The 26,599-nt window shown below is 32.3% G+C and overlaps 2 protein-coding genes and 1 pseudogene across 3 annotated transcripts; 1 reads left to right on the top strand and 2 right to left on the bottom strand.

Annotated features, from left to right (window-relative positions):
• The first annotated feature begins 98 nt into the window (after positions 1-98).
• LOC128166943 (phenazine biosynthesis-like domain-containing protein) lies at positions 99-8,234 on the top strand. Of its 2 annotated transcripts, none has more exons than XM_052832419.1 (9): positions 99-322; positions 489-588; positions 2,358-2,456; positions 3,192-3,301; positions 3,801-3,830; positions 4,698-4,786; positions 5,358-5,551; positions 5,769-5,831; positions 8,092-8,234. In XM_052832419.1, the coding sequence occupies exons 1-9, from the start codon at positions 233-235 to the stop codon at positions 8,202-8,204; spliced, it is 888 nt and encodes a 295-aa protein (XP_052688379.1). In that variant the 5' UTR covers positions 99-232; the 3' UTR covers positions 8,205-8,234. The 2 variants fall into 2 exon arrangements, with proteins under 2 accessions (XP_052688379.1, XP_052688380.1); XM_052832420.1 differs by having other exon boundaries at positions 205-339.
• Positions 8,235-11,760: 3,526 nt separating this feature from the next.
• On the bottom strand, positions 11,761-14,489 carry LOC128166947 (heavy metal-binding protein HIP-like). Its single transcript, XM_052832425.1, has 2 exons — positions 14,276-14,489; positions 11,761-12,307 (listed from the first exon to the last, which is right to left on the bottom strand). The coding sequence occupies exons 1-2, from the start codon at positions 14,415-14,417 to the stop codon at positions 11,850-11,852; spliced, it is 600 nt and encodes a 199-aa protein (XP_052688385.1). The 5' UTR covers positions 14,418-14,489; the 3' UTR covers positions 11,761-11,849.
• A 9,350-nt stretch (positions 14,490-23,839) lies between these two features.
• Positions 23,840-26,599, bottom strand: LOC128166949 (heavy metal-binding protein HIP-like; annotated as a pseudogene).

Genomic DNA, 26,599 nt, shown 5'->3' with positions numbered 1-26,599 from the left:
GGAGGAACATACGCTCTGATGCAACCATCTCCTTTTGTCAAGGGCTTTTTTTTAATCCGCTCCGCTCTAAGCTAGGTAAAATAAGTGAGGAAAAACCCTTAACATAGGAAGATGTGGTACAACCTACCAATCACCAGACAAAACGTACGACTTGTTTAAAATATTTTCTTTTTACTGAATATCGATCCCGATTAAACAAGAAGAGGAAATTCGAAATAGGCAAAATCCAGTCATGGACATTCCAATATATACTGTTGATGCCTTTACAAAAGTGCCATTTGAAGGAAACCCCGCAGCCATTTGCTTAGTGGATCCAGAACATGTAATTTGTTTGCTTAAGTAAGCTTTCTCAAGAGAAATATTGAAATTACGGGGATTAACGTCATATTCAGATAATATTCTGATGTTTTACGTTCAAAATAATACACTTTTCAGTGAACAATAACATGGTCAACAAATGCAAATACATTGTCCAATGTAATTTTCAGGATTTATCTGAAGCACAGATGCAGAAAGTTGCAGCTGAGATGAATTTGTCGGAAACAGTGTTTCTTCGAAATAAAGAGAAAAATGGATCTTTTTCAAAAGGTATAACTATTGCAGGGGAAGAACCTTTTTTTGGTTACGCTATAAAACACGCCCATTTTGTTTCACTCATTGTTTATGAAGTTATTGGGTTTTAGGGTTCAAAATTTATTTGTAATGTTATCACAAACAACAGCATAAAATGTTGCCGTCATGTTGATGCAAATTCGTAAACATTTATTTGAGGGTAACTTATCAACAAAAAATAATATGTTTTACGGTGCGACCGTTGGGGCGAGCACAGCATGTGATCAAACAATGAATTATAATAAATTAATAAAATAAAATTAACAACGTGAAATTTGAATGCCAAAAAATAAAACATACCTATTTTTCAGTAAATTTTCATTATTCATAGTTTATAAGATTTGTTATAATTTATTTATTTATATGTAGAACAATAGTTTAATCTCAGATACAATGTTGTTAAATAATAAAGATTTTAAAATATAAATATTCATTGCACTGCATCTCCTCTTTTAAAGTGATTGTGATTATGATTGATTGATTGATTTCCCCCTTTTTTTTTGCAGTAGACATTTTTTCTTAAACTTACATATAAAACTTGACTCATCATAGAGCTCCCCCCATGCTAAATTTTTTTTTTCATTTTTGTCAATTTATACATAGAAAATCGACTTACCATGGATTTGCCCCTCCACTTAAAAAAAAATAATTAATGTTTAATTTTATTTTTAATTTACGCTTAAAAATATTTGCTTATCATGTTAAAAGAACATGGTGTTGCCCCCCCCCCCCCCCCCCCCCCCCCCCGCATGTAATAAATGGAAGTGAAAATAAAGAAACCATTGAACTGCTAAAGAGCTGAAGGATTAGAATTTTCATGATTTATTTTTCTTTTTGCTTGCAAAGATTTTTTGGATGAGGCTGCCATCCACCCACCCACCCCCTTTAAAAAAAGGCGCTGCTACGTATAACGTTACGTTTCAGGAAATTACCGTAATTATAGTGAATAAAATATTTGTGAGCATTCATCCAAATTAGTGCAATTTACAACTGTTTCCTGGATCTGAAGAAATGTCCTTATTCGTCAGCTGTTCTTTATCTTAGCCTTTGCAAGATTTTAAGAGGATTTTGGTCATTTCAGCAGATTTACAATAACTTCAATTAGAGTAATTTCCCCTTATCAGTGCTTATTGTGACGTCAAAGCTGACGTTGGTTAAGTGTCGTCTTACTCTTTAAAACTCCCCTGAGAAATAAAAGTATGCGAAGTATACTGTTTTATTTACTTAAAAAGCATGATGTTCTTAAAATTACACATCTTATAAGCTTTTCAAAGGTTTTACTTTGATTCTCGGGAGAACGTGATGTTGGAACGTGAGGTTGGAAACCATTGGTACTATGAATTGTGGGTCAAAATTTACTGACTCCGAAAAAATATATCGGATCAATGTGTAAACGTTTGTGACGTCACACGATTATTTTTGATTGAAAGTGTACTGAGGTGAACTTTAGAGGTAACATTGACTGTATGTCGCTTACATCGTTATTGTTTTTACTGTCTAAATTTGTCTTGCTGATTCTCGTGAGAGTGTGAAGTGATAAAAATTGCCATGATTACAGGGAACTACTGGGACGATTAAAACGATGCATTACTGGTCCGATTTACTGACGCCAAAAAAATCCGTTGAATGAATGTGCAACTATAGTCCGAATTTTCTATTCACACACGCCTTGCCGGTAGAGCTCGTTTCGCGCCGAGGCTGCGCGCCGGCGAGCTGCGCTCGCTATTATGATGGACTCTTTTCAGGAAATTCCTTTCATATTCGCTGGTTTACTCCAACCAATGAGGTTAACTTGTGTGGCCATGCAACTCTTGCTACTGCTGCTGTATTATATAACGAGTTAAGTAAGTTTGACGGTTTGATATAAATCATTCAATTTTTCTAATGTATTTTTTACACTATTATTACAATTTGCCATACCGGGAAGTATTTTCTAGTATAGTGAGTATTATTTATTTTTTTCAAATAAACTATAGTCTGTCCCAAGATAATTATGCTGCACATTTGGACGATTTTTAATAAAAATACACTTACCTGTGAATGAAGTGCAATTGAAATAGTTGAAAGGGATATTTTCCAAGATAATTTCATTGACACATTATCATCTCTCACTCGGAAAAATTCACAGGAACGAAAACAGATTCCTTACGGAGATTTAAAACGGGGAATGTTTACATCTTTTCTCCATTCGGAATACACTCGGAATACATCGCGCAATATTTCAACGTTATCATCCGGGCTTGCTGCAATGCAAAATCTCCGTAGACATCACATTTTTTAGCATTGTGTTGAAACCTGATAAGCTAACAGGGGCGTTTTGACTGAGAAATCTTGGAAATTTTTCATACTTTTGAATGAACATCATTTGAATCCTGAGGTATTTATAAATATCAAACAATTAAGCCAAACGTGAATCCAAAATATCTTGGGACAGAGTATAGCAGGTTATTATTATCTGCTGAACATCTGTAATTGAGTTCAATACATTTATATACATTTCAATATCATCATTTAAAATATAGATATACAATCATGGCTTTGAAATATAGACCATATAATAAAGCAACTCTTTTGGTTAGGAAATCCTTCATCGAGTGTGAAATTTGACTCTTTAAGTGGAGAATTGGTTGTCTCCAAGGACGGGAATGGATTTGTTATGAACTTCCCTCTCAATGAAACAATTGTCCAGGTATTTACATAAGATGTAAATGCAAATGTTTATCAAATTATAATTCTTTATTTTATTCATAGCATGTAAATAATTGATTGGTATCTAAACTTGTAAACATGCAACATTTGGTCATTATTTAGCACTTTAAAGATTTTATAATGATCTAATAAGTATGTACTTTATAGATTGTTTTGATATCTAATATTCATTACAGCACTTGTTTTTCATCTTGTTTTTTTAAACTGTATTAAATATATATGCACATTTAATCATATGAACAAAACGTAAGCACAACATTATGGTTTTCAGGGAATGAAATGATTGTATGCCAGATGAATGATATTTGTTAAACATAGATGTTTTTTAACTTGTAAAATCCACATGATCTATTTATATATTATAAATGTATATATAATTTTGACATAAAATTCCAGAAAAGGACAATAAGTCAAGAAATTTTAATGTTTTTTTTTTTAAATAAAACATGATATTATTATCTTATAATTATTCTTTTTAGGACAAAGCAGAGTATCACAAGTTGTTAGAAGTAAGTAGGCATTGTAATCTCATGAATCTGGATTGATAAAAAGATAAAACTAGATGGTGAGTCGTTTTTCAAAAAAAATGTTTATTCATTGCACCCCTTCTATTGTTGCAAAGCATGTCCTTTTCACTATATTATTTAAACTAGGAGGCATCTATTACCCACGCATAGTACGAGTATTATTTGATTTGAATCTGCGTCACTTGGATGACCTATGGCAGTTGGTCTACATCCATTGCACCCTGTTGTGTGTTAATAATTAAATATTTATAACTTTTTCTTTAAAACTTGGCCATTTCTTTTCAAATTTGGTATAATACATCTTTGAGGTAAGGGGAACATAAATTGCAAATTTCATGACCTTGTCAAAAATTGTCATGACCTTGGCAAAAATTGTCAAAATTTGACCATTTCTCAAAAATCTTTTTCTCTTTAGAGAGGAGGTAAGGTCATAACCATATTTTTTTTTACTCCAGAATGAAACTTAATTAAATGCATATAAGAGATTCCTCAGCAGGTCTGTGTATAGGCTATGGCACTCAGATGACTGTTAAGACCTGTTGGCCTCTTTTTCATACTATGCCTCTTCTTCCAAACTATGTACCCATCAATTTGGTAATTCCATCATTATTGAAGCAGCTTTTACAATCTCATTATTTAATACAATTTTAAACTTAGAATATGATATTCAAAGTATAACTCATAGAGTATTTCAAACATCAATATCACCAAAAATTGTGCGTGCACTTTTCATTTCTAAATTATAAATTTATTAACATCTTGTTTTAAATTTCAATCATTTAAATATTTAATGCTATACAACTAACTGCAGGAATGAAATACATGTATTTAAATATTTGTCTGTTTAAGTTGATTGTATCTGTGGATTGTGTAGAAAGAGTGGAATATTCCCCTCCCACCAAGAAACTACTTGTGAGACTTACAGACAAAATGACAAGGTAAGTAACTCTGGCAATGCATGATTTATAGAAGATTGCCGTCATTATTTATCACTAAATTAATTTTGTACACTTGTAGTTGCAATCTAATTAAAATTAGATCTTTGATCCGCTCCTATTAGGAGCGGATCAAATATTTAATTTTAATTAGGTTGTGTAGCGATCTATTAGGAGCGGATCAAAGATCATATTTAATTAGATTGCTTGTAGTTGATACAATAACACAGGAAAGATTCGGTCATTTTATACTTTTAAGCTACTGATATACACTAATATATTATTTTTCTTTAGGTGTGTTTATTTGTGGTCTTAAAACTGGAAGCTTTTTATAATAATTACTCAAGGGCTTTGGTATCTCTTTTATTTTATTGGAAATTTTATACAGAAAATTTGAGAAAAAAATTGATATAACTGGCAACACTTCATAACCTATAAACCAAGTACCGGTACACAATCATATCATAGTTATTAAAAGCCAATAAAATTAAATTAATTTAAGAGAAATTAATTTTTTTTTATAAAGATACAGGTATATGCTACATATTAATAAGTAACACTCTTGAAATTTCAGAAAACAACTAGAATCTCTCACACCAGATATTTCCAGTATGATGGCTGCTGAGGTCACTGGGAAGGTGAAAGGTGTGATTGTGACCTTGAAAGGAAGTACTGAGAATGGTGCAGTGAGTTCTGATGGGGAAACTTACGATTTTATCTCAAGATATTTTGCGCCCTGGAATGGAATCCCAGAGGACCCTGTAACTGGTCTGTTTGAATTTTTTGCAATACCTGTATTCATTGATTGTGAAAACATGATTTTTCAATTTGAAATTGCAATTACCTGCTTAAAAAAGCAAGAATAAGCTAATATTTATGTACCCGTATCAACAATAAAACAAAAATTATTATGAATTTATTTTCTTGACATGGATAACTCATTTTGATATTCTTTTGAAAATTTTTAGTTGATTTTTTTTTTCAGGTTCAGCACACACAGTTCTAGCTTATTACTGGGGAAAAGTGTTATCCAAAAAGACTTTATTTGGTTAGTAATTTTTTATTTTAAAGATAATGAAAAATAATGATTGCTCTGAATGATGAAACCATGTCTTGTTGTGTTATAGAGCAAATGTGTAGTAATAGACAATGTCATATTTTGAATTGCCCCAAAATGTTGGAATTAAGAAATTGTTGCTAAATCCTTGATAGATATTAATTCAATGAATTGGAATGCATACTGGTACTGTACCAGTTATCGGCTAAGACCAGTTATCGGCTAAACTGAGAGTTCGGGTTTATAGCACGCGACAATCCAAGATTTTTTAATTTAGTCGTCTTTTTCGAATAAAGAAAAGTAAGTTTGCTTGAAAACTTTCTTGAATATGTTTTTTACATGAGCTTAAACGATCATTGTTTACCGCTAATTTTACATCTTTGCACTTTCAGCAGTGGGGGAAGTGACGTAATAAGTTAAAAATAGAATATTACCTCTTTGTGATACGTTATTATATCCCTTCTTTGATTTGACTTAGAAAATCAATACATTTAATAACATGTATAAACAAAAGGAATTCACGAATTTCCGAGAAATTCGTAGCGCATTGAACGCCTGATTGCACAATTATGTATTGAATAGTATACGATTTGGTGTATTACCGTATGATAATAAACGAATTCTTTTATGAGTTTTGTTTATAATGTGTCATGACCCCAAATACTTTAGTCTGACCTAGCAAAGGGGCATAATTCAAACTACATTTAGCAGAGTATAAAATCAACATGAACACGGATTTTTACTATGTTATCATCACGAAGCCGATAACTGGTACAGTAAATCGTAAAATCTCGGCAAATTCGGGGCGTGCTAAAAAGCACAAAACAAGATGTTTTGGGTTCTAAATAATGATATAAACTAACAGATTGATAAATAAGGAGTTCACTTTTTAAAGTATGTCAAGTTTTATCCAAAAATATCAAGAAATAAGGAATAACGAAAAGAAAACGTTAAATTTTAGCCGATAACTGGTACAGTGCCAGTAGTGGACAATAACTTTTCATATCTCAATATATTTTTAATATTAATTATATACAAAATACATGTACTGTAGAATCCTAATGAAACGTGAGGAAATAATATCTGCATAAGATTGCAAGAAGCGCCCTTTTCAGATTTTAAAATCCCGCTTTTAGTAGTGGAGAATTATAAAAGACTAGGATAAAAGTTCTGCATTTGCGATTTTATATTCTCATGTTTTGATACAAAACAGAGGGATCGCGTAACGAGGTACTCGCTTTAAAAAAGGAATCTACAGTATTTATTTGCTATTTTTTTAAAATTTGAAATAAAATGTTACGCCTCAAGATTAAATTGGATAATATCACCTGTCTGTTGTATTTGTTGATATGTAATTGTTCTATTTGTGAATAATAAAAAATAAAACCCCAACCAACGGTATTTATGAGCCCCATAGAATCCACATAGGTTATATACACCTTTTTGTTGAAAACAAATCAGATATGTTTTAAAACATACACTTGTATTTATGTACATCCCTGAACTGCATTTATGAAAGAATTTGTAAGTTAAGACAAAAATTGTAATGTTAATTGTATTGATAAGCTTTCTCATGTTTGAGCCTACAATCAGTTAGATATATTTAAAGAGATTGAAAAAGTTTAATTTTGTATGGGATACCTCTATATAGTGAAGTACTATTTATCAAAATAAACAATAAAATCATGTGTAATTTTATAAAATTTTAATAGTTTCTTTCCAAAGAATGTTCACACAAACAGAGTATCGCAGTGGGTTAGAGGGTTCACTACGAATATGTAAGTCAGGAGTTCGAATCTCTCTGGTATTTTAAAATTTTTACCTTTCCAAAATATTTAAAACATATTTTTAGGTGAAATATTGTAAAATTTAAAAATTCTAAGTCGATGAAGGAATTTTAATTGTAATGTACTTAAATCATGATGATATGGACAGATGTCCCATACCACCTTAAAAGAGACGGCATTGATTCAATTTCATAAAATTGATTATACATGTACAATGTAATATTACACTTATTACACTTATTAGATTCACAACTCAATTACATGTATGAATTTAGTAAAATACAACCCTGGTCTAATGCACATGTGTCCATTTATAACAGCTATCAAGTTTTTTTTATGGTCCATATACAATACATGTATATCTAATACTTGAATTCGTTATTTATTGTATTTTATAATCAGATAAATCAAAGTTTGTGTTATTTATGTAAAAAACTGTCAGGAATATTTTTCATCATTTGCAGCTCGTCAGTGTTCGCGGCGCGGTGGTGACGTCAGAATGAGGGTCCTAGAGGGGGACAGAGTGGACCTTATTGGACAGGCAGTTACTGTACTGAAGGGCGCCTTTATTTTGTGACACAAAATAAAATCTATGCTTAAGGGATCATTGAATTGTTTTTAGCTCACCTCATGCCAAGGTTCAAGTGAGCTTTTCTGATCACCTGTTGTCCGTCCGTCTGTCAATCTGACCGTCTGTCCGTAAACTTTTCACATTTTTGACTTATTCTCTAGAACCACTGGGCCAAATTTAACCAAATTTGTACAAAGCGTCTTTATGGGAAGGTAATTCGAAGTTGTTAATTAAAATAAACTGTTAAACACTCTTGAAAAGGGAGATAACTGTGAAAATAGGGTGTGTGATTTAAAAAATCTTTTCAAGAACCACTGCACAAAAATACCAATATTTACATCAATACTTGTATGTAAAATGAAAATTATGAATTGTTAAAATGGTGACTCCCGGACCAATACTGGGGTCCCGGAAGGTGTTCAAATTTAACAAAGATATTTATAGTAAAAATACTTAAAAATCTTCCTGTCAAGAACCTTAAAGGGGCATGGTCACGATTTTGGTGAAATAATATGTTTCCGATTTTAATGTGTACGATGCTTCAGTAAGGCATTTTCAATAGGCAACCAAAATTTGAGTGTCATTTGTTGAGTTATTAGCGAGTTACAAAGTTACAATAGCAATAGGGAAGAAAGTACTTAGATGCATTGTTAAAATTTTTTAATGCAATTATTCTACATGGGAAAATACCCCCAATATGGAAACAAGGGCTCATAGTTCCTTTGTATAAGGGGGGTGACAAACAAAAGACTTCTACAAATAGCTACAGACCAGTTGCACTGCTCTCTTGTTTTCTTAAATTTTTTGAAAATGTTCTTAATAGTAGAATATCAAAGAATGTTTTAGATAGTCAATGCTTTCCAAACAAACAACAACAAGGTTTCCAAGAAAAATTAGGTTGTTTAACCGCATCGTTCAACTTGCAAGAGACTGTTTACTATAATTTAGAGCAGGGAAGTAATGTTTTTGTAGGTTTTTTAGATAGCTCAAAGGCATTTGACACTGTCTGGAGACATGGTCTCCTCTTCAAGTTGTACAACTTAGGTGTTACTGGCAAGCTTTGGACAATTATTAATGACTGTCACAGTAATACATCTAGTTCTATTGTTGTTAACCAAACTCAGTCAAGATGGTTTAATGTTTTGCAAGGCGTACGACAAGGTGGGGTGTTATCCACATTTTTGTACTTAGTATTTATTAATGATTTAGTCAATAGCACAGAGCAACTTTACACATGTACAAAGTTACTAAACATTATATGTAACTGTCCTTCTCTGGCTGATGACATATCATTGATTGCTTTAACACCAAACTCTCTACAGAATATGTTGGATGTAGCAAATACTTATTCCAGAAGATGGCGATTTAAATTTAATGCCAACAAATCCAGTATTCTGCAGTTCCGTTCGAAAGGAAATCAGCTTAAAGAAGGTAGCATATGGACTCTAGGCGACACTCCTGTACCATGTTCAGACTCCTGCACCCATCTAGGCATAATCATCAACAGTAAATGTTCTCTGTCAGAACGGATAAAATCCGCGTGCAGGAAGGGTAGAAACTTATTCTATGCCTTCACAGATGTTGGATCCCCGTACCTTAATCCTTTAACGTTAGCCAACTTATACAAATCCGTAGTTCTTCCATCTGTTTTGTACGGCTGCGAACTCTGGAACAATCCTACCGCCGCTGATTGCCAACGCCTTCAAGTTTTCCAGCACTCTATCTGTAAATCGGCGCAGAATCTCCCAAGTCGAACAAGATCCGACATGTGTATGTCCTTGTTTCTTTTTTTTTCTCTGTCTTTCTTCACTTTCTCTGTAATTGCTGATTTGTATTGGTTAAATTAATTGTATTCTTTTGAAATTATCTCAGTCATGAGGAAATAAAGTATGAATGAATGAATGAAAAGGCGTTGCAATTGCAACGCATGGAACTAATATTCGCGTAAAATCGCAAAAAGCAACTCACTCGGATATTAAAATTTCGCCTTTATTTTAAAGACAGTTTTGAACTTTTGGAAGAATTATAATCCACCCTCCCCCCTAAAAAAATGGGCTCTCGTGATTTTATATTCTAGCAATTTGATTCAAAACAACAAAAGCGCGGAATTCAGAACTTGCAGAAAATATGAAATCTACAGTACATAATATTTTACAATTTAAATATCAAAACCGTCTATTTTGTTATTATGCCATTATTTAATACAGATATTAACTTAGAATGTATTATTCAAAGTATAATTTATCACCAGTTTGAACTTTCACTATAAAAATGAATTGTTCAGATTATATTTTGTTGTAAATTTAATATGAATATTTAATGCTAAATAACAAACTGCAATCAAATATTTAAATTAAGTATTTAAATATATTCTGTTTTGATATATTGGGTATGTGGAATGTGGAAAAACAACAGAATAATTACCTCTCCCTAGACACTATTTGTGAGGCTTACAGACAAAATGGCAAGGTAAATAACTGTCAATTTATCATCATAAAACAAATCAAAAATAATTTTAAAACATATTTATTTATGTATATCCTATTAGTTTCATACCTCAGTTGTAAATTTAGAAATACACAACCCTGGTTTAAAGGAAGTTAGACATGATTTGAAATTAAATTTTCAAAATTTATTTTTTTCATTTTAAATATCTAGAATGGTCAAAATGGACGTTTAATGTTTTGTCAAAATTTGAAAGTCAAATACATGTTTTGAGCTATAAGCAAGCTACGGAGGTTTAAATTTTTTGTTTTGAAAACAAAGCCTGACAAATATAAGAATCTAGCCTTGTTTACATGACGATTTCTTTCCTCCGTATCTCGCTTGTAACTTGTCTTTTAACATTCAAATATTGGTGAATCATTCAAAATACATAAGTAAACTATTTTATTCAATTAAAACTAAAATTTAATCTCAAATCGTGTCTAGGTCCCTTTAATGCACAGCAGTCCTAGTCCTTTTAAAACCTTACTTTCAAAAGAGAGTTTATGAATTCCAAATGCAAAACATGTATATCTATTTCTTAAATTCATTACATTTTTTTAGGATTGAACGAATTTTGTGTTATTAGTGTACAAAAATGTCATGAACATTTTTTTCATTGTTTATATGTAGTCAGTGTTCGCAGCGTGGCGATGACGTCAGAATGGGGGTCCTAGAGGGGGATAGAGTGGACCTTATTGGGCAGACAATTGCTGTATTGAAGGGCTGCAGCTGCATTGTTTTGTGACACAAAATAAAATCTAAGGGATCTTTGTTTAGATAGATTGATAAAAGTAAAATATTTTGAGAGAACGTCACTATTCAATGGAATAATAATATTCTAAACAAATACTTTCATTTTCGTTAAATAATTTGATATAACAGAATTAATTAAAAAAGCTTTCCTTTTGTGAAGTAGTACGCTTAGATAAAGCGAGAAGTTTAACAGTTAAACAGTAAGCAGTCTTGAATTTCTCGTTTTCACTGTGAGATATTTTTTTTCTAATTAAGATGTGTATTGCAAAAGAAAGAGAATAATAACCTTTTGCAGCGGAGACAAAATCAACAAAATAGTATGTTTCTGTGGAATATGCATTTATTTAGTGGAATTTGAATGATGGCATTAGCTTCAGTCTCGATTGTTTTCACAAATGCCAGACGGGTATTCTAATCCGCATGTATAAGGAAACCCATGAAAGTGGTGTTATGATAGTCTTCTCTATCTAAATTCCCGTCGCGGCCAGCTACGGTGTTCGAACCCTCAACCGAGATAATTTCCATCCAAACGGTGTCCCCTTCATTCAAGTGTACGACGGTGTCGGAAATACAATGCAGCCAGATCTCTGTGTGTCCATCCAAAAATTCATGCATTTCATGGCTTCCATTTTTCATCAATACAAAATGTATTCCATGTGGAGACGTCTCGGGTTTTACAGACGCTGTGAAGCCAAGACCGTATGTGCCGGAGACGGGCGCGGTAAACACCCCCGTTGTAGCATCGTATGCACTGCCTGTATTGACGTACACACCTCTGAACGTCACACGGGTCCCGACTGGGGGGTCGACGATATTGTCAGTCAGGTAGGAAAAGAAACCAACACTCTGATGCTCTGATTTCATGGAAGCTGAAAGAAGATAAATGTACTAGTAATAAATTTTAATTTACCAACCAAAATGGCTATTTATGGGTTCTAACCAGTATAGTTCGAAGGTTCATTAATGCAAAGGTTCATTAGTCCGAAGGCCTTTGAGTCCGGTAACAAAAAAACCCATGCAATGTTCGAAAATCCTATTGACGAACTAATGCAACTTGTAGAACGTAATCAGAGACGACTGTCTTTTTAACTCACCTGAGCTGAAAGTTCAATTGCGCATTTCTGATCACTTGTCTAGCATCCGATTGTAGTAGACGTGTTTTAATTAAAAGTAATTAGTAAACATAAAATATATGTTAAATGAATTAATTGATAAATAAAATTTTATCAAATTAATATAGAATATATTCTGATATTTCCTTCTAATAACAAGGTATTTTGTTGGAGCTTTACACCCATTTAGATCCACAAACACTCACATACAATCATTTTACATTCATTAGTATACAGGCAGACCACTCTTAGATTTTGAACAGAGAAGTTTATGTTTCATGATTTTGACAAAAAAATTTTCTGACCACTTGAAGATACCCAGACAATGTAAGTTTCTATTTTAACCATTTACTAACAATATAGAAAGATGAGTTGATAATGACCTATCAGGATTAAAAATTTAGAAGAAATTACTTTGTGAAAATTGAATACATCAGATGTAGATAAATCTGACAAGTAATTTAAATATCTGATATAGATAAATCTGATGAACAAACCTTATGAATACAGTTCAAAATAAAATGGTAAGTATTTCTAAAGAAATGTTCAAGTGTTTAATTTTGTGAATATGAAATATATGTAACGAACATGCATTTAGATAAATATCTAAAACTCAGATAAATTAACATCAGTAGTTGAAAATTTATTGAATGGTGTTTGAAACCGGATTCAATTTAATAAATTGGTATGTTTAATGACCTGTACATTTTAATATTTTATTTAAAAAAGCTCATGTTGATTTCTTGTGTAGGAATATATTGAGAAAAGATTTTTGAAAACTTTTTCTGAGAAACCAATCTGGCAGACAAGCTATAAATTGTATGGAAGCATCCTCAGTTTATATTCAAGTTTGTTTAAATCATGATCCATGGGAGTAAGGTTGTGCAACAATGGGGGTCGAATTTTTACCTGGGAATTTAAAAAGAAAAACTCATTAAAATCTTTTCCCCCAAATCCTGATCCCAAATATACACTGTAAGTTGGGGTCACAATGGGAAGTCGATTTTTTACAGAAGACAAATCTATAAAATCTTCTCTCAAACCATTTTCCTAGAAAAGCTGTAATTTGTGTGGAAGCATTCTCAGAAAGTGTAGAATCAAGTTTCTTCAAATCATGATCCCCAGGGGCAGGGTTTTGTCAAATTAGAGGTCGATTTTTTACATTAAAAACAGTAGAAAAAGTCTTGGATCTTGAGAAATTGTTGATTCTCAATTATTAAGACTCTGGACCCTGGACAAATTCTTGGTCCTCCAAAAGTTCAAATTTTGATGTAGTTTTATAAACTGGTATATATAAACAATTGTTTAAGAGTTTCATGAGAATTGCAATACTCAATATGACATACGACTTAAAAATCTATTCTACGACATTATCCACATATTTTGTCAATGACTCCATGAAGTTGATTGTATTAAGGCAATTGTTGCTCAGGTGAGTGATGTGCCCCATGCGCCTCTTGGTTAGAAACGATAGAAGAGCTTTAAGATGACTGGGAAATAAACTTGGTTGGTCACGTGATCAAATCGTGTGAAGCCCAAATGGCATGATGTATGGGTCAATTTATCCGTGTGCACTTGATCAAATATAGTCACATGTGCATTGTGTTTCATCTCGAACAAAGACAGTGAAATTAAATAGAGTGGTGTCTAGAAAAATTGGTATAACAGTTAATTTCGGGGTTTGTAAAAAATACTCAGCTGACTTTCGAAGATAGATTTTCTTACCGAGTTCTTCATTTAAATCGGCCATCTCTTCATGCAGTCTGTTGATTTCGTCCATCCAGCTTTGATGCTCCGAGGGGACCCCGCCATCTCCACTCGACAATTGCCCTTCACAGGCGATCAGCAGCAACAGCAAAATTAGCATTGTCCGGCCTAAAATGTATCAGTACAATTTTTGTAGACCTACAACTGTACCGCCCTAGATATGAACTGTAAAAATAATATTTACAAATACGCATCCAATTATGTTACATGTAATATTTACATCAAAACGACCGTGCAATGTCAAAGTACACTGATTTGTTTATAGATAACGTCTGGAAAAGATCCAAGATTTTTTTTAATAACCTTTATTCCCTTTTTAATTATAAACATGAGCGAATAAAATACATTTTTGATGTTAAAGCGGGGTTTTTCTCTTCAAATTACCTCTATTTAGAATCCTGTAGACTACAATGGGATTTAGATAATTGTATCTCTTGACCAGTGAGTGTTATTTCATGCAATCCGATGTTTGTCCGATTGCAAATGGCTAATCGTAAGCCGTGTTTGAAAATCATGCCGAGTCATTCCATTTAGATGTATAATATGCCATAATAACCGTTAATGAAACAACGTCGCAGAATGATATATAAATATCATTAAGTTTTACTACTGCAACGCCTAATGCTATGAATTATTGCATTAACGGTTAACATCGCCTACGGCTAATGATACATTAACGCTTACTGGTATTGTTTCATGCACAGCAGCCCTAACGCTTAATGTAGCAAGCAAATATCTACACCCTGAACCGCTTTAGATACAAACTTTTTATCATTAAGGGTTGTAGTCGCACCCTTTAATGATTGCTATACAAGGGTCCGTTTAGCTGACTCAAACGTTGTCATTTTTTACTATTTCACAGTGATATTAGGGTAAGATGTGAACGATTTTAACCCTGATCCTTGAACTGTGCATCAAACAAAAACCAGGGTAGGGGACCTTTAGGGCTATCATTTCTCGTCCTTCTAGTCCTTAGTTTTGGGTTGTAGGGATACCACAAGGTGGTTTGCATGGTGTGGTGTTCATTTCAATGATTTATATCTCCATCAATTTTGATCACATAAAATAAGGATTGAAAGAAGACACTCGTTAGTTGTATCCATTACAAGCTTTAGAAGGCTTCTGTGACATCTAAAAGGGTTCATTTAGCTCACCCGAACGTCATTTTTTAAAATTTTACAATTACACAGCTTGTAATGGACCTCTACAGGTCCATATAGTGGCTACTAGCGTCAGCCTGGTAGACAGACATGCATTTAAAAATGGATGATAAGCAGCTACATTCAAATCAAAAGATTCAAGATTTAAAAGTTGTAATTCACAAGTGAATTTTTATAAAAGCAATTTTAAATGTATTATGAATATTTGGAGGCTGAAAATCAGTGGTCAATTTCTGTGATTCAAGTGTGAGAGCGCCATTCCTTGTGAGAGAGGTCCGGGCTGTACTTAAAATACATTGTCAATACTGACATTCTTTATACTATTGCAATTTTAACAATCGGGCTCGGAAACAATCAAGACCCTACCTTGGGGGTTAAAATTAAATTAAATTATTGTATTATTTTTAGTTTAAAAAATTCGAGGCTTTTCTAAAGATACATTTTTATACAAGATTTCAAACATCGAGATTGAGATCGGAAACTATAATCGCTACTTATTTTCTATCTTTAATTCATACTAGCCTTTTTCGTCCTCTCTATTTGCTCATTTGAATTTTTATATACAGTAAAACTCGGTTATAGCGAAGTCCTAGGGACCAAAGGATTTACTTCGTTATATCCGTAATTCGTTTTATCCGTATAACGAATTCGTAATAATAACTATAGCGAATTCACTATATATGTTTTCTTTCACAAGACTATAATTTTTTCTAATTGGGGCTTAGAATAAAATATATTACTTTGATACCTATAATGATCGGACTGTGGGTCGAAAAATGTATATGAAAATAAAAATTTATTCAAACTATTATGTTAAATACATGTAGTGTTGCAAATTGTATTAAACTGAGAGAAATTCGTTATAAAAATGTAAAATGTCGTTATTATTAACTTCTACGGGACTCAAAAGTAGTTTGCTATATCCGTAAATTCGTTATATCCGAATTCGTTAAAGCCGTAATATTTTGCAAAGGTTTGTTAAGAATTTTACCGGGGACTTCAAAAAACTTTGCTATATCCGAGAATTCGCTATATCCGTGTTTGTACTAACCGAGTTTTACTGTAATGATTGTTACATTCATAACTTATAACCTAAATTTAGAATGATATAGCCTATTTATATTTTAAGTAATTTTGAAATTCTACAAATCCTTCCAAAATATCGAATACAAATGCAAATACACATGTAATAAAAATTCCCACCCTATATGGCATGGAATCTAATGTTGGTTTGTCAGGACATAAGCCCAAACCCATGGGTTATAAGAAAAGAAAGCCAAATTTGATTAAAATACAGATCTTCACAATAGCACAAGTGCCATTGTACGGATCTGTATTTCAACCAGATTGAAGAAAGCCCTGTCTGAAACTCTTTTATTTCCATTTCTTTAACTTTGGCCTCCTATAAGCAATTATGGATTTGTCTTGCAGTGATTTTAAATGAACTGAACATGGAGGGTTTCTGGGTGAGCTGTGTTAAAATTCAATCATATGTAAATTGATGCATTTACTCATTTAGTTGGTATGGAACACCTCAAGGATCATTGTTGTGACGTACTTCGAAATAAATAATAAAATCAAGTCTAATTTATGATTTTTATTAATCCCAAAAATAGTCACCTAGAAGTACAATGATTGACCCTAATGTAATGTCAAACTATTCACTTCTTACTTGCGCTGTATTGTATAAAGTGATGCATCAAAATTTCCCTTATCAAAAATTAGATTCGAACTGAAATTTTGATTAAATTTCGTTGAACACTTCACAAGATATTGATGTTTATAGCATGATATATTCGTGACATCGCCGCGTCATGAATTAACATCTTTTTAAAGGTTTGTATAAATGAATAAATTACATGCTTCAAAATTTGAAAATGCCCCCCAAAAAACCAATATTTTAAAACAGATATATTATTAACTTTTTCTGTTTTGAAAAATTAGGGACCGTTACTGTCCATTTCGGATATCTACCCAATGCCTTTTTTCTCTAGATCAAGGGATAAAAAGGCTGGACATGCGAATAGTGATACAGAGCACTATTTGCTTCAATGGATGGAAATCACTAGAAAATGTACTGGAATTGATATATAAACCTAAAATTGAGAGTGAGTAAACAGGCTACCTAAAACGTTGTTCAAATACCTAATAAAAGCATTTGTCATGTTAATAAATAAATTAGATAGATAGGAGACATATGCTCTGAAGGAAAATTAAAGCTGGGTTCTTACGTCAATGGCTATATCATAAAGCTACGTTCATGACTTCTTGAAGAGACCTCGACAAACTGATCGCACAATAAATAATCCAATATACTAGTTCATCGATTGCAAAAAGATTAAATAGTTACTTTATGAAAAAAAATAATAAAAAATGTAAACTAGAGCATCGTGGCGAATTTATTTAGAGTACTTAATTACGAAATTCTACTAGAACGCCAAAGATCTAGAAAGGACGTCGCTATCGTTACCCCATGCTCTACAAAATATATTGTCTTCAGATATAATTATCCCATTGCATGAAATCTTAAAGCACGAGTTTTTGTCACTTTACGCGGATTTTTCACAATTTTATCGCATTTGTGACATTACTTTTGGATCAATCCTCGTATTATACGGATAATAGTTTCTCTATAAACAGTCTGTTGAAAATTGCTTTTTAATGACATTTTAATTGATCCTATTGTATTGCACAAAAAATTGCACACACTGTATTACAGCCTCATATTACAATCATATCATACAATTGTGGCTCTGAAAAAATACCATACAATAAAGCGACTTTTTTGGTTAGGAAACCTTTCATCGAGTTTGAAATTTGACTCTTTAAATGGAGTTTGGTGGAATGGATTTATCATGAACTTCCCTCTCAATGAAGCAATAGTCCAGGTATATTTACTTAAGATGTAAATGCAAATGTTTATCAAATTCTTTATTTTATTAATAACGAGTGCAAATAGTTGATTGGTACCTAAACTTGTAAACATGCAACAATGGATTATAAATTAGCACATTAAAGATCAAATAAGGATATATCAGTATGTACTATATAGATTGTTTTATTATCTAATATTTATTACAACACTTATATTTTCATATAAGTTATTTTAACTGTATAATATATGCACAACATTCATACAAACAAAATGCAAACCATAATGGTTTTAAGGAATGGAATGATTGTATGCCAGATGAATGAAAATTTGTTAAACATACTAGTAAATGTTTTTAGCTTGTTAAATCTACATTATTTATTTATATTTTATTGATAATTTTGACATAAAATTCCAGAAAAGGCCAGATTTAAAGTTAAGAAATTTGAATGTTGGTAATATAAGACATGTTTTTATTATTTTATAATTAATAATTTTAATATTCCATTATAATTTTTAAAATGACAAATCACAAGTTGTTGAAAGTAAGTAGGCATTGTAATCTCATGAATCTGGATTGATAAAAAGATAAAACTCGTCGGTCAGTCATTTTTATTCATTGCACCCCTTCTCTTGCTGCAAAGCATGTCCTTCTCCATATACTATATAATAATTTTTAAACTAGGAGGTATCTTTTACCCACATAGTACCAGCATTATGCATGATCACCTGAACCTGAGTCACTCGTATAACCTATTGTAATTGGTTTTTGTCCTTTGTCGCGTGTCGTGTTAATAATCAAACATTTTTAACTTTTTCTTTAAAACTTGGCCAATTCTTTTCAAACTTAGAATAATACATCTTTGGGGTAAGGGGAACATATTTTTAATATTTCATACTTCTAAGCTACCGGTAAGCACTACTATATGATTTTTCTGTAGGTGCGTTTATTATTTGTCTTAAAGCTTGCAGCTTTCTATAATAATTACTCAAGGGCTTTGGTATCTCTTTTATTTTCATCAAAATGTTATGCGGAAAATTTAAGAAAAAACAATTTATATAACTTGCAAAACTTCATAACCTATAAACCAAATACACAGTCATATCATAGTTTTTAATAACCAATTAAATTTAATTTAATTTAATGAGAGTAGTTTTTTTTATAAAGGTACACATATATGCTACATAGAAAGTTTCACTCTTAAAACTTTAGAAAACAGAACTACTGAGGATGGTGCAGTGAGTTTTTTGGCAATACCGGTATTCATTAATTATGAAAACATGATTTTTCAATCTGAAATTGCTATTACCTGCTTAAAAAACAAGAATAAGCCAATATATATACTGGTATCAACAATTCAACAAAAATGATAATTATTTTTTTTTATTGTAATGTACTTTGATCCACATATCCACATTAGTATCGACAGATGTCCCATACCACCTTAAAATAGACGGTATTGATTCAATTTCTTAAATTGATAAAAATATTACACTTATCAGATTCACAAATCAGTTATGAATTTAGTAAAACACATCCCTGTTCTAATGTACATCTGTCCATTTAGAAAATAGTTTTCAATACAGTTTTTTTAAATTTCCATATACATTAACTGTATATCTAATTCTTGATTTGTTTACAAAACTACTAGGAATATTTTTCATCATTTGCAGCTCGTCAATGTTCGCGGCGCGGTGGTGACGTCAGAATGAGGGTCCTAGAGGGGGACAGAGTGGACCTTATTGGACAGGCAGTTACTGTACTGAAGGGCTCCTTTATATTGTGACACAAAATAAAATCTAAGCTTAAGGGATCATTGAATTGTTTTGGTTTTTTTTTAGCTCATCTCAACCTGATGTTTAAGTGAACTTTTCTGATGACCTGTTGTCCGTCCGTCTGTCCATCTGACCGTTTGTCAGTAAACTTTTCACATTTTTTACTTTTTCTCTAGAACCATCGGGCCAAATTTAACCGAATTTGTACAAAGCATCTTTATGGAAAGGGAATTCGAAGTTGTTAAAATAAACCGTGAAACACTCTTGAAAAGGGAGATAATTACGAAACTGTGAAAATAGGGTGCGTGATTTAAAAAAATCCCTCCTCAGGAACCACCGCACAAAAATTGCCGATATTTACATCAAAGCTTATATGTAAAATGAAGATTCTTAACTGTGAAAATGGTGACCTCCAGACCAATACTGCCTTTCTGGAGACCCGGGCTCAAACTTAACAAAGATATTTATTTTGAAAATATTTTAAAAATCTTCCTCTCAAGAACTACAATGCTACAGTTTGTGAGGTTACTGTGAAGGCATCCTCAGATAGTGTTGGTTCTGAATTGTTAAAACTGTGACCCTCATACCAATACTTGGGCCCCAAAAGGGTTCAAACAACCCCGGGTCGTGTATGTTGGAATTGGGTATTTTCGAAAGTGAATACTTTTGACAAATCATACATACGGTCATATAGCATGTATTCTATGCAAATAATCCATTAATTCTTCATTCAGTTTACTACTGTTCATAGTTGTCGCTTTACATGCCATAAACTTTCTCCTAATCTTTAGTCTAATTGACCTCGGAAAGCGGCCATTTTTATACGTTTAAAAGAATTTCAGAGACAAGAAATGAAAGAAAATTAAGTCTGCGGTAAGATGCATGAGGATATTTTGGTATAAATTATTTACACAGAATGTGGTAGGATAACAGGAGAATGAACGAATCGGAAACTTGCCTTGCTAAGATTGCTCAGTTCTACGTAAATGTATAATGATATACTAGTAACCCCTTTCACATATATATAATGTTCAGATGAATTAATATCAGCAGTAGAAGATTTATTGAATATTATTTGGAACAGGACTCAGTTCAATAAATTGGTATGATTAATAATTGTATATTTTACTATTATATTGTAAAAGCTCTTGTTAATTTCTTGTGTAGGAAAATCGGTATTGAGAAAAGATCTTTTTTTAAACCAATCTGTCAGAAAAGCTATAACTTGTGTAGAAGCATCCTCAGTTATTTTTATTCAAGTTTGTTCAAATCATGATCCTTGAGGGTAGGGTGGGGTGCAATATGGTGGATTTTTTACCTGGGAATAAAAAAAAAATCATTTGCACTGTGGGGAAGCAAATTCAGGTAGAGTTGATTAACGTTTGTTCAAATCATGATCCCGGGCATACACTGTAAGTTGGAATCACAAGGGGAGGTCGAATTTTTACATAAGAATTTGAAAGAAAAATCTATGAAAACATTCTTCTCAAAAACCATTTGCCTAGAAAAGCTGTATTTTGTGTGGGCCTAAACCCCTGATAACTCTCTCAAGTACAAGTAGTAACAAATTGTATCTGATCAATTGTTCAGCGGTTAAAGCATTGCCAGTAGTTTGTTTAACAAAATATAAACCCACAAAAAGCACTAAAATATTCTTAAAGTATCATAATCAGTATTTTTCTGCTGCTCGAAGAACAAAGTGTGTGTGTATATATATATATATATATATATATATATATATATATATATATATATATATATATATATATATATATATATATATGGGAGTGTTTTATCTAGATTTTTACACAGCAGAACAACATATAATTAACGCCGAGCAAAGTTATGGAAATGAAGTGGTGCTATTTCGTTAAAGACTGCTTTCAATTCATTAAAGGGTGCGACTGTAACCCTTAATGATAAAGTTTGTATAATTAGCGGTTGAGAGTGTAGATATTTGCTTGTTTCGGCTGCTGTGCCTTTGTGAAGCCTAATGATACAATCATATCATTAAGCGGCAAAATATCATTAGCCGTCGGCGATGTCAATTGTTGCTGCAATAATTTATAGCATTAGGCGTTGCAATTGCAACGCATGGAACTAATATTCGCGTAAATTGCGAGAAGCAACTCCCTCGGATATTAAAATTTCGCTTTTATTTTAAAGACAGTTTTGAACTTTTGGAAAATTATAATCAACCATCCCCCCTAAAAAAATGGACTCTCGTAATTTTATATTCTAGCAATTTGATTCAAAACAACAGAAGCTCAGAATTCAGTACTCGCATAAAATGTGAAATCTACAGTACATATTTTACATAATTTAAATATCAAAACCGCTATTTTGTTATTGTGTCATTATTGAAGCAACTTTTACATTTAATTATTAAATACAGATATAAACTTAGAATGTAATATTCAAAGTATAATTTATCACCAGTATGAACTTTCACCATAAAAATTACTTGTTCAGATTATATTTTGTTTTAAATTTTATTTAAATATTTAATGCTAAACAACAAACTGCAATCAAATATTTAAATTAAGTGTTTAAATATATTCTGTTTTGATTAATTGGGGGTGTGGAATATGGAAAGAACAATGGAATAAGACACTATTTGTGAGGCTTATAGACAAAATGGCAAGGTAAATAACTGTCAATTTTTCATCATAAAACAAATCAAAAATAATTTTAAAACATATTTATTTATGTATAGCTTATTAGTTTCATACCTCAGTTGTAAATTTAGTAATACACAACCCTGGTTTAAAGGAAGTTAGACACGATTTGAAATTAAAATTTCAAAATTTATTTTTTTCATTTTAAATATCTAGAATGGTCAAAATGGACGTTTAATTTTTTGTCAAAATTTGAAAGTCAAATACATGTTTTGAGCTACAAGCAAGTTACGGAGGTTTAAATTTTTTGTTTTGAAAACAAAGCTTGACAAATATGAGAATCTAGCCTTGTTTACATGACGATTTCTTTCCTCCGTATCTTGCTTGTACCTTGTCTTTTAACATTCAAATCTTGGTGAATCATTCAAAATACACAAGTAAACTATTTTATACAGTACAATTAATTAAAACTAAAATTTTATCTCAAATCGTGTCTAGGTCCCTTTAATGCACAGCAGTCCTGGTCCTTTTACAACCTAACTTTCAAAAGAGAGTTTTTGAATTCCAAGTGCAATACATGTATATCTTTTTCTTGAATTCATTACATTTTAATTTAGGATTGAACGACCTTTGTGTTATTAGTGTGCAAAAATGTCATGAATATTTTTTCATTGTTTAGATCTCGTCAGTGTTCGCAGCGTGGCGGTGACGTCAGAATGGGGGTCCTGGAGGGGGATAGAGTGGACCTTATTGGGCAGACAATTACTGTATTGAAGGACTGCGTTCCTTTGTGACATAAAATAAAATCTAAGGGATCTTTGTTTAGATAGATTGGTAGAAGTAAAATATTTTGAGAAAACGTCACTATTCAATGGAATAATACTATTCTAAACAAATAATTTCATTTTCGTTAAATAATTTGATATAACAGGATTAATTAAAAAAAACTTTCCTTTTGTGAAGTGGTACGCTTAGATAAAGCGACAAGTTAAACAGTAAGCAGTCTTGAGTTTCTCGTTTTCACCGTGAGATATTTTTTTTTCTAATTTAGATGTGTATTGCAAAAGAAAGAGAATAATAACCTTTTGCAGCGGAGACAAAATCAACAAAATAGTATGTTTCTGTGGAATATGCATTTATTGAGTGGAATTTGAATGATGGCATTAGCTTCAGTCCCGATTGTTTTCACACACGCCAGACGGGTATTCTAATCCGCATGTATAAGGAAACCCATGAAATTGGTGTTATAATCGTCTTCTCCATCTAAATTCCCGCCGCGGCCAGCTACGGTGTTCGAACCCTCAACCGAGATAATTTCCATCCACACGGTGTCCCCTTCATTCAAGTGTACGACGGTGTTGGAATAACGTTGCAGCCAGATCTGTGTCTGTCCATCCAAAAATACATGCATTTCATGACTTCCATTTTTCATCAATACAAAATGTATTCCATGTGGAGACGTCTCGGGTTTTACGGACGCTGTGAAGCCGAGGCTGTATGCGCCGGAGACGGGCGCGGTAAATACCCCCGTTGTAGCATCGTATGCACCGCCTGTATTGACGTCCACACCTCTGAACACCACATGGGTCCCGACTGGGGGGGGGGGGGGGGGTCGACGATATTGTCAGTCAGGTAGGAAAAGAAACCAACACTCTGATGTTTGGATTTCATGGAAGCTGAAAGAAGATAAATGTTCTAGTATTAAATTTTAATTTACCAACCAAAATGGCTATTTATGGGTTCTAACCAGTATAGTTCGAAGGTTCATTAATCCAGAGGTTCATTAGTCCGAAGGCCTTTGAGTCCAGTAACAAAAAAAACCATGCAATGCTCGAAAATCTTATTGACGAACTAATGCCACCTGTAGAACGTAATCAGAGACGACTGTCTTTTTAACTCACCTGAGCTGAAAGTTCAATTGAGCATTTCTGATCACTTGTCTAACATCCGATTGTAGTAGACGTGTTTTAATTAAAAGTAATTAGTAAACATAAAATATATGTTAAATGAACTAATTAATAAATAAAAGTTTATCAAATGAATAGAGAATATATTCTAATATTTCCTTCTATTAACAAGGTATTTTGTTGGAGCTTTACACCCATTTAGATCCACAAACACTCACATACAAGCATTTTACATTCATTAGTATACAGGCAGACCACTCTTAGATTTTGAACAGAGAAGCTTATGTTTCATGATTTTGACAAAAATTTATTCTGTCCACTTGAAGACACCCAGACAATGCAAGTTTCTATTTTAATCATTTACTAACATTATAGAAAGATGAGTTTATAATGACCTATCAGGATTAAGAATTTAGAAGAAATTACTTTGTAAAAATTGTAAACATCAGATGTTGATAAATCTGACAAGTAATTTAAATATCTGATATAGATCAATCTGATGAACAAACTTTGCGAATACAGTTCAAAATAAAATGGTAAGTATTTCTAAAGAAATGTTCAAGTGTTTAATTTTGTGAATATGAAATATATGTAACGAACATGCATTTAGATAAATATCTAATATTCAGATAAATTAACATCAGTAGTAGAGAATTTATTGGATGGTGTTTGAAACCGGATTCAATTTAATAAATTGGTATGTTTAATGACTGTATATTTTAATATTTTATTGTAAAAAGCTCATGTTGATTTCTTGAGTACGAATATATTGAGAAAAGATTTTTAAAAACTTTTTCTCAGAAACCAATCTGCCAGAAAAGCTATAACTTGTATGGAAGCATCCTCAGTTTATATTCAAGATTGTTTAAATCATGATCCTTGGGAGTAAGGTTGTGCAACAATGGGGGTAGAAATTTTACCTGGGAATTTAAAAAGAAAAACTCATTAAAATCTTTTCCCCTAAATCCCGATCCCGGATCTACACTATAAGTTGGGGTCACAATGGGAAGTCGATTTTTTACATTTAAAATTTTAAGAAAAATTTATAAAATCTTCTTCTCTAAAACCTTTTTCCTAGAAAAACTGTAATTTATGTGGAAACACCCTCAGAAAGTGTAGAGTCAAGTTTCTTCAAATCATGATCCCAAGGGGTAGGGTTTTGCCAAATTAGAGGTCGATTTTTTACATTAAAAACAGTAGAAAAAATCTTGGATCTTGAGAAATTGTTGAATCTTAATTATTAAACCCCTGGACCCTGGACAAATTCTTGGTCCTCCAAAAGTTCAAATTTTGATGTAGGTTTATAAACTGGCATATATAAACAATTGTTTGAGAGGTTATTGAGAACCGCAAAACTCAATATGACATACGACTATAAAATCATTCTTTTATAAAATATCTGGACAAAAAATTGAAAATCTTTATACACAGGATCTATTCTACGACATTATCCACATATTTTGTCAATGACTCCATGAAGTTGATTGTATTAAGGCAATTGTTGCTCAGGTGAGTGATGTGCCCCATGTGCCTCTTGGTTAGAAAAGATAGAAGTGCTTTAAGATGACTGGGATATAAACTTGGTTGGTCACGTGATCAAATCGTGTGAAGCCCGAATGGCATGATTTATGGGTCAATTTATCCGTGCGCACTTGATCAAATATAGTCACATGTGCATTGTGTTTCATCTCGAACAAAGACAGGGAAATTAAATAGAGTGATGTCTAGAAATATTGGTATAACAGTTAATTTCGGGGTTCGTAAAAAATACTCAGCTGACTTTCGAAGATTGATTTTCTTACCAAGTTCCTCATTTAAATCGGCCACGTCTTCATGCAGTTTGTTGATTTCGTCCATCATGCTTTGATGCTCGGGACTGGTGTCCGAGGAGACCCCGCCATCTCCACTCGACACTCACAGGCGATCAGCAGCAACAGCAAAATTAGCAT

Source organism: Crassostrea angulata, chromosome 10 (genome assembly GCF_025612915.1).
Source record: "Crassostrea angulata isolate pt1a10 chromosome 10, ASM2561291v2, whole genome shotgun sequence".
Taxonomy (NCBI): domain Eukaryota; kingdom Metazoa; phylum Mollusca; class Bivalvia; order Ostreida; family Ostreidae; genus Magallana; species Magallana angulata.
The sequence above is the reverse complement of the archived record's forward strand: the minus strand, read 5'-3'. Positions and strand labels throughout refer to the sequence as shown.